Here is a 13,277-nt window from a genome sequence, read left to right as displayed (position 1 = left end):
CACCTCTCTAGTGTGCTCATTGATGGACTAGCTTTGCTCTCTCTCCCTATGGGGGACGGGGGACGGACTTGCAGTTACATGCAGGATAAGCTGACGGTCACTTCCACCATCCTCAGCACCAGTCCCTTACTATAAGCTATTGTTCGGGAACATTCATAGATACACATCCCCTATGTCTTATGATTCCTGACTATTTAATATGCCTGTGCAGTGCACCGTTAATGTGTTACCCTGCGCTTGTGTTCCAGTGAAAGAAGGGCCATGTTTGTATCATTGAGTGCAACGCACCTTCTTAACCAGTGGCCATCTTACCAGAAGGACGCTATAGCATATTGCACACATGGTTTTGTGATGACATTGGGGTCATACAACAATGGCTTTGTGTATTCAGTCTTTCGCCCATATCTCCTCAATCTTGTTTACCCACAAACAGAACAGAATATTACATGGTTTGTTTTCTTGCATTGCTACCTGGTTGATATTGTCACCTCACTAAGGTTTTTGTTTGTTTTACGAAAGACCTTTTGAAATGGCCTGTTTGTGTCTGACAAGTTGAAGGATATGTAGTCATGAGTAATGGTAAATGTTAAACGGCTTCAATTGGCTCGTTGACTAATTTGGCTTAAAAAATAAATCATCAACCCCTTAAGGCATATTGACTCTCAATGTTAATATACGCACTAACAAACTATTTAATACAGTGCTCGGCCCTGCTAAAGGCTGAATGTTGGTGTTTACCTGTGACTGTGAGCAAGGATGAATGAGAGAGCAAGGACAAAAATGTGCGTTTGAGTGCACGCGCACGTATGAGACAGCGGCGTCTGCCCGGTATGCCTTTGCACTTCTAAATCATGTGGCTGCAACATGCGGCATCCATCTTGACACTTCTGTCAGCCAGTGGTAGTGCAGCCTGGCTGCCTGCATCACCGGGCCGCCAGCCAGTAGCAGCAGAGCGGAGGCGGGGCTGAGGGAGACATTTAGTTTGACATTGTAAATAAGCAGAGAGCAGTTGTCAGAGAGCAGCCTGTGGTTCCTTTCTTCTCCGTCCTGCCGCGAGTCAAGCGAGAGCCGCCAGAGGAGACACCATGCAGAGGCAAGACGACACCACACCAGCTACCCTTTCACACGCGCACACCCTCGGACGCTTTCCACAACTTTATCTGCTCTTTGGGTCTCTATTCTTTGCTGTTCTCTCTCTTCCTCTTTTCTTTTCCCTGACCCCTATCCTGCGGCTCAAGGTAACTTAGAACAGGAAGTTGTCTCTCTGTGAAAGGGGGTTGGGCAGACGGGAGGTAGGAGGAGCTGGGAGGACGTGTCAGCCCTGATGGGTCGGTGTGGCAGCCAATGGGACACAAGGACCTTTCTGTGTCATTGGTGGAGTGCGTCAGAGTGGGCCGGTTGCTGGGGCCCGAGGCGGGGTTTAGTTCCATGTAGCAGGCTAGATTGACTACTATTCAAAGTTAAAGGGAAAGGAGGCTGAAGGAGATTTTGTCCGGGACTCGGGAGTGGCGCTGTGCTGATTGCCTGCTGCTTTGCTGGCTTTCTAATTTATAATCTCTCCTCTTGGCTTTCCTCTTAAAGCGGCCTTAACGCTGCAGGGGTCATCTCACAGAGCAGTGTTATGGGGAGGGGGGCACACCATAGAGGTAAAAGAGACAAGAAACATACAACTTTGCTGTGGGACCATCCGAGGACTCCAACAGGAGAGTGACGGCTGTGGGTTGACTGGGGAAAGGAGAGGGAAGGGAGGGCTGGGGGGGTCTAGTAGACAAGGCAATGTGTAAAAAGAGAGTAATAGATACAAGGGGGGAGGGGTACCGAGGGGGGGGAGGCTGTGTGTCCAAGCTGGAGCGTATTCTTTTTTTTTTTTCTTCTTTTTTTGGGATGGCGTTGAGTGGAGCAAGAATGCCTTTTGTGTAGTGCCGAGAGGCGGTGGGGGCTGCAGGAAGTGGAGGGGTCGGGAGAGAGTTTGTCAGCCCCTGATTTTTCCTCCTCTCACTCTCCTCTCAAGGAGTCTTGTTCAGCTCTCTTGTTCCGCTCTGTCCGGTCCCCCGCCCCCTCCACCCTGACACGGCAAAACCACTCGCCATGAAGGACACACGGGGGTAAGTCTGCAAAACAAACCCAAAGACAAACAGACGGAGACAAAGTAGCAAATGCAGAGCTGGATAGGTTCTGTTTGTCTTTCTCAGACTGTTCTCTGGTGTTTGTATCCGAGTCCGCTCTCTCTGTCTGTTGTTTTTCCGGTCGGAGCTTGTAGCGGTGGTTGGTTTGTGTTCATTGCCCCCTTACTTGTCCTTCAAGTGTCACTTCGGCGCTGCATCGATGGGGCCGGCACTCAGACTTAGTGTTTCACAGAGCCCCCTGTGCTGGTGAATACACACTATGTCATGTCAAGTTGTGTTATCTGTATCAGTATTTAGTTGGTGATTTTGTATTTTATTGTGTGTGTGTGTGTGTGGGTGTGTGTGTGTGTGTGTGTGGTGGTGTGTGTGTGTGTGTGTGTGTGTGTGTGTGTGTGTGTGGTGTGTGTGGTGTGTGTGTGTGTGTGTGTGTGTACACTGTTTGTGTGTACTGTTTGTGTGTACTGTTTGTGTGTGTGTTTCAGTTGTTTCGACTCGCTGTGTTTGTTTGTGGCTTTTGTCATAAAGTATCTTTGTATTTTGTGACGATCAACCTCTCTTCTTCAGGTCTGTGGTTGTTCTCACCTCCAGGTGTTGCTGTTTCAAACCCTGTTCTTTTATCTGGCACATGCAGTGATGCAGAGTACCATGCCGTCCTTGCTAAGTTTGTTTTCTGTTTGTGCCTCAATCATCATCCTCATCTAGTAATGGTGGATTTCAAAGGTTTCGATGTGCAGCTGGACACCCCCTCCCCCCCGCAATGTCCGACCCTGGGAAGACACAGAATGCCAGCTTGTCACATTCAGGGATGGGGACTGGGGAGGAAGGGGGGTGCACTGGTTTGATCTGATGTCTTGTGAAAGAATCTTGCGAGGGCATCTCTTCCCTCTTTCCGTTTAACTCCTTTTCCCTCCTACCTAATTGAAGGTTTCCACTAGTTCCTCTGACTAAACCCAATACCCTTTTGGGAGAGCGAGGGGGAGACTAAAAATAACTCTTAAGTTGAAGTCCCTTGCCGCCAGTTCTGAAGGTTGGCTGGGTGTCTGCATTACATTTGAATATTATCTGTGGTTTACCCTGCGCCATAGGCACATCTGGCGACAAGCATAAATAAATTAGCAACTGCAAGCCACACGCACGGATAGCAAAAACCAACACCCGCGTAGCGTAGTCTCCTAGCCGGTGGCCAAGGTGACCACAGCTGCGTCATGTGCGGCCCTTTGCCCTTGCTGCCATGGTAGTTTAATGGATGCGTGCGTCGTCCATGGAGGCACTGCTAAGAGCCAACGGGGGGAGGTGGGTAGGGGTTAAGCCGTTTTTTCCCCAGTGAGGAATCTGCAGGTAGCTGCCTTAAGCCCAGCCCACTTTGACGACAGAGAATAGGCCCTCGCATCGGATGAAGGTCACAGGAATGTTAGCGCGCCTCCCGCAGTCTCTCTCCGCGGCGGGGGGAGACGAGAGGGGAGCGGTGAGAGTACAAAGAGAGGGGGAGAAAGAGCCACCGGGAGGGAGGGCATGAGGGGTAAACTTAAGTACACAAAGTACACAAACCTAGGTGGTCAAAGTTGATTTATTGCTAACAAAAGGTACACAGACAGTACATACTGCTAGCATGACAGGGGTCACTCAGGTGCTGCAGTGAAAGTTGAAGACAAGGGCCTCTAACCTCCCCCACAACCCCCCCGTCCCCTGACCACTTTCTTTTTCCACTCCACTCAACCTCCCTCCTCCCTCTATGGTCTGTCTCTCCTCTCGTTGAGTGACCTTGGCGGATCAGTGACTAGCACTTCCTGGAGTTGGCTTGAAGCAGAACCAAGGGCAAAGTTTGCAGGGACGTTTGGTTGTTCTGACTCTAGCGGACTGAGACAAGGTCAGACTCATGGCCTCGTTGCAGGTCAAAGCCGGCCCGGCGATACGGCCTTTGTGTCTTTCTAGTGCAAAAGCCGCGCAAACTTGTTTTTCTTTACAGCACAGCAAAGGCTACTTGAGTACAGTGGTATTCTCTATAGAGTGTACCGGTTTATGGCCCGGCTGTGGTTAATGTGTAATTCCTGACTCAGAATCTAACTTCTCTAACTTAGTTTTTTTTATGTTTTGTTAAAGTAGATCATTCACCTGGTGTACTGTAGCCATGCCAACACTTTACCCTTCTGGTGGGTAAGTGTTGACTTGGTGGAGAACAATGAATGAGCAATGGCGATGACTGTTGGTTAAACTTATGTACACGGCGCTTTATGAATCAGGACTTCAGTTGGAAAAATACCCCATGGCGTGTTCTTTACTCTTGTAAGTCCTAGTCTTTTTTACCTACGTCTTGCCTAATTTTGTTACTATTTTACTGATTTTTGTCCCTTATTTCCATATAGTTAACATTACGCACCCGCACTTGTTTAACATTACAACACGTGACCCGTAGCATTTAGTTTTTAACTGGAGTAATGGATTTTGGCAGGGAGAAATACCCACATTTCGGTCTTGAATGTGAGAAGCGTTGCTGTTGTGACACAGTGGTTCTGCTTTACTGTGTGCCCTTCAGATAGAGCAGCGCTCGGGGTTTCATAACCTCTTCCTGAGCTCGTTGTGCTGCACTGTGACAGGTTAAGCTAAGTTCTGCTGAAACCCAGGCTTTGTGAGGACACGTGTGGTGGTGTGTGTTGCGCCACGTTCAAACCCTGATTAGCAGTACCAAACAAAACCCTTCTGCTGGTCTTATACAGTTAGAGTAGGACGGTGTTTGCTGTTCCTGCTCCGTAGACCAATTGACTTTGGTAGTCACCGCAATAATGTGCTAGCTAGATAGAGCAGACATGGAGGCCCACCGACCGGAAGGTCACATCGAGGTCGTTTGACAGGAAATGAGCTAGTCGATTCTTTTCTTTCTTCTGGTCTTCTCCGGTTCCTTCTATCGCCCTTCCTCTGTGGAAGCGAGAGTTGACTAAAGTTATTTGTCGTTCTTTGGCACTCGTCCATGCGCTGTTTTGACAGCTATGATAATGAAGACGAGGGGGGAGAGAGGGGGAGATCAAAGGCCATTCATTAGACATGTTTATCACAGTCGTTTGGACCGCTCTTCATTCAACAAATTAGTTTAGTTGTAATCAATGTGATAAACCAATAATGATTTTGGATATCTAGACCAATCAAAAAATAATAGGTGTTGTGTTTGCCTTAAAATATAGCTAACAATATAGTTTTTTGAATGATCTTTGTAGTGCATATCCTGCCTCCTCACGTGTCATATCTTCAGCACCATCGAAGTTTGTTCTTGATTTAAGGTCTGGGTAAGTTTATTAAGTAAACAACACTACCCAGGCTCAGTGTTAAGTTTAGTCACCTATTCGCTGAGTCACCTATTAGTCGGATCAGTTATGTTGGTTCATCTATTTTTCAAGTCCCAATCCCTAACAAACAAGTAGAACAAGTAGTTGATTTCTGTTTTAGTTTGTTTATTTGTAAGGGTTACTTCCCCCAGCCCCGCCCCGACCTGGCGCCATAGCAACAGGGGCAAGGTGACCACTGCTACCCCACCAGGTCGTGGTCACCTGCCCTCCGTCATTAAGGACAAGCTGATGCTCGCACTCATACGGCAACTTTTATCTCATCTAGATGCCTGGCTGTCGAAGGGCAATATGCAGTAAACGAAGGGAGTCCCTGTACTCGTCCATTTATGTATACGGCTGCTGGCATTGACTCCATGTTCTCTCTGTTCACAATACCCTGGTGGAGGAACCTTTTTCCGAGAAGCAGGGAAGAGGTTGAGGCCGGTGCGCGGGCGAGCGAGGTGGGGATGCTGCTACTTGATGCAATGTGCTCGGGTGGGAGGGGGGTGAGGCACTGGACGCGGCTGAGCAGGGGGAGCATGACTGCTTATTCAGCAGAGGGAGAGAGAATCACCTGAAAGAAAATAAATGCCTTGTCAGACACTGCCAACGAAGCAGAGAGCGCACCTCCCAGAGAACAGCGTTCAGCAGGAAACCCAACACCGCCGTCTCTCTCTGACCCATGGAAGGACAATGAAACCGCAGGGAAGGGGAGAGGAGTTCAGATGCACTGTATAGAACAACACAATGTACCCTAATATAGCACCGCAGCTTAGCACCAATGCAGCAAACATGCATGCCCTGCAGGTTGAAAACTTCAGGGCACACACACACACACGACACGACACGACACACCACACGACCACAACCACACCACACACACACCACACACACACACACACACACACCACACACACACACACATACACATAACACACACACCACACACACAACACACACACACACACACAGCCTGTCCGTACGGCCAGACTAACACTCGCTTGGACGCATCAAAAATAAAGACTCTCCACTCTGCATCAACCTCTTTTGGCTGTTAAACGAGGTAAAACCTCACAACCTTGACATTTATTCGCTTGTAGCGGCGGCAGTATATATACTTTCTCTTGTGTAAAGAAGGCCTCAGGCAGGGGTGCTCACGGGGCTAGCATTTGGCCCAGACCATAGAAGGTGTTGGACCGAGACAGGCGTTCTGTTCTGCTTCTCACATGTCTGACACACACACACACACACACACACACACACACACACACACACACACACACACACACACACAGCCCATTGACAAGTTTGATAAGCTGATAGGCCGTATCGATTGAGGTAGAGGACGCTATCTAGCTTGCTTGAGGCGCAATGTGGTGGGGCCTGTCATCTATATATCTATTGTGTAGCCAGGTCCGTCCGTCCGTCATACCCGGTATCACTTTTCATCATATTTTTTTCAGTGGCTCACCTTCCAGACCAGCTCTTCCTGAGAGCTGCTTCATCATGTCACTTCTTTTGAATATGAAAATATAAAAATTTGGGAGCCAGATTACTGCCTGTCTATTTAGGTTGAAGGTAATGGGGTCACAGAAGGCATGTGCGCGTCTGTGTGAAATTCAAATTTGAGGTCTTAATAAGATTAAGACCTCATCATTTTAATATGATGTGCATGTATTTACCTGTATGTCAATTGTGGCACCCATTGCACTCCTGACCATCCCTGGAAGAAGGGATCCCCTACTATGCGTTTCTTCTCAAGATTTCTTCCTTGCTAATAGGGAGTTTTTTCTTGCCCGTGTGGGGGCTTGGGTAAAGGGGGGTGTCATAAATATTTGGCCTGTTAAGCCCTTTGAGACTAATGGTGATTAAGGGCTATACAAATAAAATTGAATTGAATTGAGCAGTTTGTTCAGGTGCACATAGCACAATATAACTATACATTTATGTGTGTTTTTGCCTACTTCAGTGTACCGTACACTATATCCTCGAGGCCCCTGCACTGTTGCCATGGCAATTAGTCGCCTGCAATGGTGTTAACTGTCTTATCATCCTTATCGACCTACCAGTCAGAGAAAGTCACAAAGTGTGTGTGTGTCTGTGTGTGCCAATATACTGGGTTCAACCCCACAGTTGCCCCGTGTCAATATATCACAAGATAAATGGCTGACGTTGGAAATTAAATCTTTTACTGGAAAAACGACAGACCAGTCTACTATTACCTTGATGCAAAACCTTTGAATTGTTTGAATTGTTTTATCATCTTCTATTGCCACTTCTATTGTTCTGCTGTGTCTTTCACTGCAACCTATTTCTCCCTACATTAAGTCGCTTAAAGAGGCGGGGTAGGGAGAGCTGCGTGAAAAGCACGCGGCACTCGGGTACGAGGCAGAGGACCCAGTTTCCCATAAACCCTTTCTGCCCAGTGGAATGCTGGGATTGTTCTCGTGACTGCAGGGTTTCCATCAACCTTGAAACGCCACTGGACTCCGGTGGGGAGCTGTTGTCAAGGTCACTCACTGGCCCGACACACACAGTACTAGCGCGTCCGCCATTGATTTTCATCAAGCTGTCCCCCTTCCACTGCCATTTGCTTTCATCGATTTAGGCTACTTTCAGTTTGAAAGTGATTGACAGCCTGGGGTATGCGGCATGCAGCCTTCTCTGCATGTTATTTAATGGGTGGGGGATGGATCTCTGGATTTTTGAATCGACACTTTTGTCTTTTGTACCAATATCGTAGTCGGTAAACTAGAGTAGAGCCGGAGACATCCATGCTTTGCCAAACTGGTCTCTCTCTCTCTCTCTCTCTCTCTCTCTCTCTCTCTCTCTCTCTCTCTCTCTCTCTCTCTCTCTCTCTCTCTCTCTCTCTCTCTCTCTCTCTCTCTCTCTCTCTCTCTCTCTCTCTCTCTCAGTTGACCCACATAACTGGTTTTACACCACTCTGACTGAGCCCCTGTCAATTTCTTACCACCCCCTGTCAAAGCCTTTGGCAGTCATAAAACACGCACAGACGCACACACACAGGCAGTAGTTCTCAAGAGCTCTTGTTCATGCTTCAGTCTCTTGCTGGAAAGGTAGGGGACACACAAGCATGTAAACACACACTCGCACACAGTGAAGGGGGTGAGAGAGAGCAGCCCGTAGCCTCTCTAGCACTCTGCTTGTTCAGGCAGGCATGCTGATATTCCCAGAGCAGATTCCTCACATGCCATAGTAACCTGCTGGTTCCTATTTCAAACTCCCTCTAGTCTTCAGAGAGAGGTGTGTGTGTGTGTGTGTGTGTGTGTGTGTGGATTTTTTTTTTAGTATAAACCATTTTACCAGTGCTGTCAAAAATTATTCAGCAGTTTGGATGGGAGAGGGAAAGACGGACACACAGAGCCACAACCCTCCCTGACGTAGTTGCCTGAATTGCCCCGTCTGAGGGTGACGGAGATGCTCTCCAGCGTGCAGCCGGCCTGTCGCTCCGTCAGGCATAGGTGGACGCTGGCAGGGGCCTTCTTTAGATCCCAGTGTATTCTAATATTGGACCACGCCATGAACCACCTCCCTTCACCCGTCCATCTGGGATCAGATGCCTTGATCGGGTGCCTTGGCAAAGGTGCCGTTGAGCATGTGTGGGATTGGCTTTACCTGGTGCTGAACAATAGCATTGAATATGAGAAAAAAGGAGGGTCTGCACACTGTTTAAATGCTCCAGAAGAGGATTTATTGACGAGGTTTCGATCTCTAAGGATCTTCATCATTCATTGCCTGTGACAACATCTCTGAGGGAGAGGTCTGACCACCTCCTGCTCCTCAATGACAGGAGCATGTATTCTCGCCGCGAGGGATGTTGGATAAGGAACTTGTGGCCTGACAGGCTGTTTGTACTAACGATGGACTCTTTCCTCCAGCAGAGTAGAGGATGTCTGCCGATGCGTTTGGAGCCGGGGGCACCGATGCCCAGCAGACCCTGCAGTCCTTCTGGCCCCGCGTCATGGAGGAGATCCGCAACCTCACTGTGGTACGCCTACTTCCTTTTACACACACACACACACACACACACCACACGCTGCTGCTATGTTTGTGCGACATGATTTGACCCCCCATGGCTCTGTTTCAGAAGGATTTTCGCGTGCAGGAGTTGCCTCTCGCCCGCATCAAAAAGATCATGAAGCTCGACGAAGACGTCAAGGTAAACCGAGTCACAGCACACCAGACAGAGAATTAGACCTATCATGGATTTACATGGTGTAAGAATACATTGCAAATATGTATGCAAGAACAAATTGTGAATCCCCTTTCTGAAAGCCCTTTACATGGATTAAAGTCAACATAACATGGGAGTCATGGTCAAAATAAGGGGCTAATGTAAAAACAATAAAGGCCAAAGCTTCAAAAAAAGGTGTGTGTAAATGTATGTTAAAGTCAGTAGTGCCGATGTATTTCACACGTGTGGGGGGGTGATGGCATGTGTCACGCCGTGTCACCATCAGAGGTGACTGCCAAGCCTCACTGCGTCGGTGAATAATTCGAAGTAGCTTCTTAGCGCTGGGGCAGGTCGAGGGGAGGCCTGCGGCACAAAATGTCTGCCCACGCACCCCTACCGATCAATATCTCTCGCAAGGGAGGTCGGGGATGCCGAAGAGAGATGCTGTTGTGTGTAGAAATGATGAAGGTGCACTAAAAAGAGCAAAATAAAAAGTTTTTCTCATGAATAATGTATTCACTAACGTGGGTCTTGCAGGCGTGGATTGTAGATGCGGTCGCTAGCCTAATCGCTCTCCTAATGAGTGGAACCCGAGGAGATGGCACCCCCAACAAAATGCGAGGATGTCATTACCGTTCAAGTAGTCAATTAAAGGGACATGCAGGAGTGGTTTTTCACCAGAGGGGTGTGTGTATGTGTGTGTTTGTGTGTGTGTCAGGACAAAGGACAGCTTAAAGAGATCAAAGGATCACTAACAACATATAAAAAACAAGATGTTTGACACGGTAGCAGCTGTTTGTGTGTGCGCCTGTTTTTGAGAATGTTGTTGAGCAGTGTGTGATGCACTGAGGGTGTGTGTGTTTGCGATAGTGTAGATCCAGTTCAATATTATGAGGTTGGTTGATTCCTCTGCCAAACCATACCAGCATTCTAGCTAATTATTATGATTCTACCGATGAGTGTTCCCTCTGTGATGGTGTCAGACGAGGCGGTGGGGGGGAGTGGGTTCCTGTGTGTGAGACTAACCCAGCTGTGGTGCCCTGTGTCCAGATGATCAGCGCTGAGGCTCCGGTGCTGTTCGCCAAGGCAGCCCAGATCTTCATCACAGAGCTCACTCTGAGAGCCTGGATCCACACCGAGGACAACAAGAGACGCACCCTGCAGGTGACCCACGGGCACACACACACACACGGAGGCATGCACACTCGCTGACAGACAAACACTCAAACACGTACAGACAGACAGGCACACAGACATATAATTATCTGTGTATGATCTGAGGCCGCATTCTAACCGTTCAGGAACTCTCAATCTGGCGCAATCTCTGTCTACCTACCTCCCTGTGTCTCTGTCTCCCTCTCTCCCTCCCTCCCTCCCTCCCTGCATCAAGCTTGAAAGTAATTCCGGGTGGGAGCGCTGGTGACCCATTTCTCCCTCCAGGGCCATTTGGTTGGCTCTGCTGCCAGGGCTAAATAGTGAGCGCCCTGGAATGAGGTTAGGGGTAATAGGACAGAGGGGTGACGCTGAGTGTGGGCCGCTGGGGGAGGGGTTGTCACACCTGGATGTCATGAGGGGCAAGCTGTGTGGCAGAACATCAGAGACGCCAACCCGGCTTCTCCTCTCACATACCTCCAGAAGGGTGTGTGTGTGTGTGTGGGGGGGGGCGCACAAATGATACTGCCTAAGAAAGACTAAATGCAGTCCAGGAATTCTTTAATCATCCCGGTGTCTTAGTTTTTAACTGTTATCCTAACTTACTTCTCCTTGTATGTCTTTTGGAGGTTTTTAGACTAAACCCTTTTTCTCGCGGTTAAACTGCGGCGCACAATTTAAATAGAACCTTGGTACTTCTTGCAGCGCAACCGCAGCACGTTAATTACATCTAACACCACAGATGGTGCGCGAGGCGTGACGTATGTGCCCCATGCATGTGTGATGTTGCGTCACACACACGCGTGCACACGCACACGCACACACAGAGCCCGGACCCCATTGTGCCCGGAGCCATGCTGATTGGGGTCACCATGGCAACGCTCATCAATAGAGAAAGTGTGGATCTGACCCGGTGTTACATTAATCAAGTGTTTATAAATAGATTGTGATAGAGGAACGTGCTACAATGGGGGGGGGGATCCTGAAAGCCAATATCCTGTGGAAAATGGGGGAGGGGGAGTAGAGGGTTGGAGGCCTACAGTGGTTCCTGGTGACAGGCGAGGAGACATGTCTCGTTCAAATGAACGCCCGGCGTTGGTTTGATTCATGACATTTTGTTGTGGGTTATTTTAGGAGAAAGTGATGAGCCACGCTGGCGTGTGCCAGCTCATGTAGTTGACTATATTTAGAAAACGACATCTATTGGTGCTTACAACGCTGGTCAACTTCAGCACCTAACCAAACACCTTTCATTCTGTGTTTCCCTACAGAGGAACGACATCGCCATGGCAATAACAAAGTTTGACCAGTTTGACTTCCTGATTGACATTGTGCCCAGGGATGACCTCAAGCCCCCAAACGCCAGGTGGGTGGTGTGTGTGTGTGTGTGTGTGTGTGTGTGGTGTGTGTGTGTGTGTGTGTGTGTGGTTGGTGTGTGTGTGTGTGTGTGTGTGGTGTGTGTGTGTGTGTGTGTGTGTGATTATCATGGATGCAGTTTCACTGATGGCAGCTTGGAGGTGCTGTAAACATCCTTGACTGGAAGCTGCATTCTGACCCTTTAAGGCTTTCAGTCGGATGTTTGCAGCTTCTTGTTGCCCCGTCAACCAATGAAAACCCCCCCCCCCCCCCACCACTACCGATGCGGTATGTGGATCCTCTCCAGCAACAACCACTTCCTCACAAAGCAGTTGCACTTTGACTGCGTGAGCACAGACTACTTCCTGTCGACGCAAGCGAAAGATCGATGGCTTCCTCTTTAAGCCTAAAACAACAGATTTCAATAGTGTGTGAGAGGAGGGTGGAAGTGAGGGGCCTCGTCATGGTTACCGTCTACTGGAGTGTAAACATCCTACACTCTCAGCTGTGTCCTGAAGGAGCTGGGAGAGGGGTGTTTATGCTTCTGGTGATGGAGAGACAGCGACTGCGCGTCACGACCCGGGCCGAGCCGTGTTCCACCGTTGCAGCAGCTCTGGGACTGATGGCAGGAGGTCTAGTACCAATGGTAAAAGTTCTAGAACCAATGCCAGAAGGGCAACAACCAACAGCAGGAGGTCTAAGTGCAAGAGAACAAGGCCTACAGAGTGTCCATGTTAGGAACATTCACCCTTGTTCCTCCGACCCCATCAAACCCTCTGTACAAGAACCCTGTGTCACTTCCATCTCAGAAGCTATTAAGTTATTGTTGCTGGACCAATCAGTGAATCACTGATTCACCGATGTGACGGAAGAGTGCAGCTGACTCTTATCACCATAGCCCTGGGCCATTTGAAACTATATCAGTATGTATCTAGATATCTCAACCACGGTTAGTTCAGTTAAATGCTACGTTCTAAAGAAAAATCATGGCATATAATTTGTGGTATGTGATAACATTGAGTTATCTTCTCATCATACTTTGTTTACATTATAAAAAAGTGCTACAACGTGACAAAGAATGAATGATATAGTGTAGTGGTGTCCTTTGGGAATAACCATACCTGGGTCTAA

General features: G+C 48.6%; 1 protein-coding gene across 1 annotated transcript in view; it reads left to right on the top strand.

Annotated features, from left to right (window-relative positions):
* The first annotated feature begins 281 nt into the window (after positions 1 to 281).
* The window catches only part of LOC130375442 (nuclear transcription factor Y subunit gamma-like), a 15,850-nt gene continuing 2,854 nt past the window's right edge, over positions 282 to 13,277 (top strand). The window contains exons 1-5 of the mRNA XM_056582367.1: positions 282 to 1,093; positions 9,346 to 9,452; positions 9,552 to 9,623; positions 10,689 to 10,802; positions 12,062 to 12,156. Of these exons, the coding sequence (XP_056438342.1) occupies positions 9,354 to 9,452; positions 9,552 to 9,623; positions 10,689 to 10,802; positions 12,062 to 12,156 (380 nt within the window). The 5' untranslated portion in view covers positions 282 to 1,093; positions 9,346 to 9,353. The remainder of the gene's footprint in view (positions 1,094 to 9,345; positions 9,453 to 9,551; positions 9,624 to 10,688; positions 10,803 to 12,061; positions 12,157 to 13,277) is intronic.

Source organism: Gadus chalcogrammus, chromosome 22 (assembly GCF_026213295.1).
Source record: "Gadus chalcogrammus isolate NIFS_2021 chromosome 22, NIFS_Gcha_1.0, whole genome shotgun sequence".
Lineage (NCBI taxonomy): Eukaryota > Metazoa > Chordata > Actinopteri > Gadiformes > Gadidae > Gadus > Gadus chalcogrammus.
Note: the sequence above shows the minus strand (reverse complement) of the source record. Positions and strands in the feature narration are given on the sequence as shown.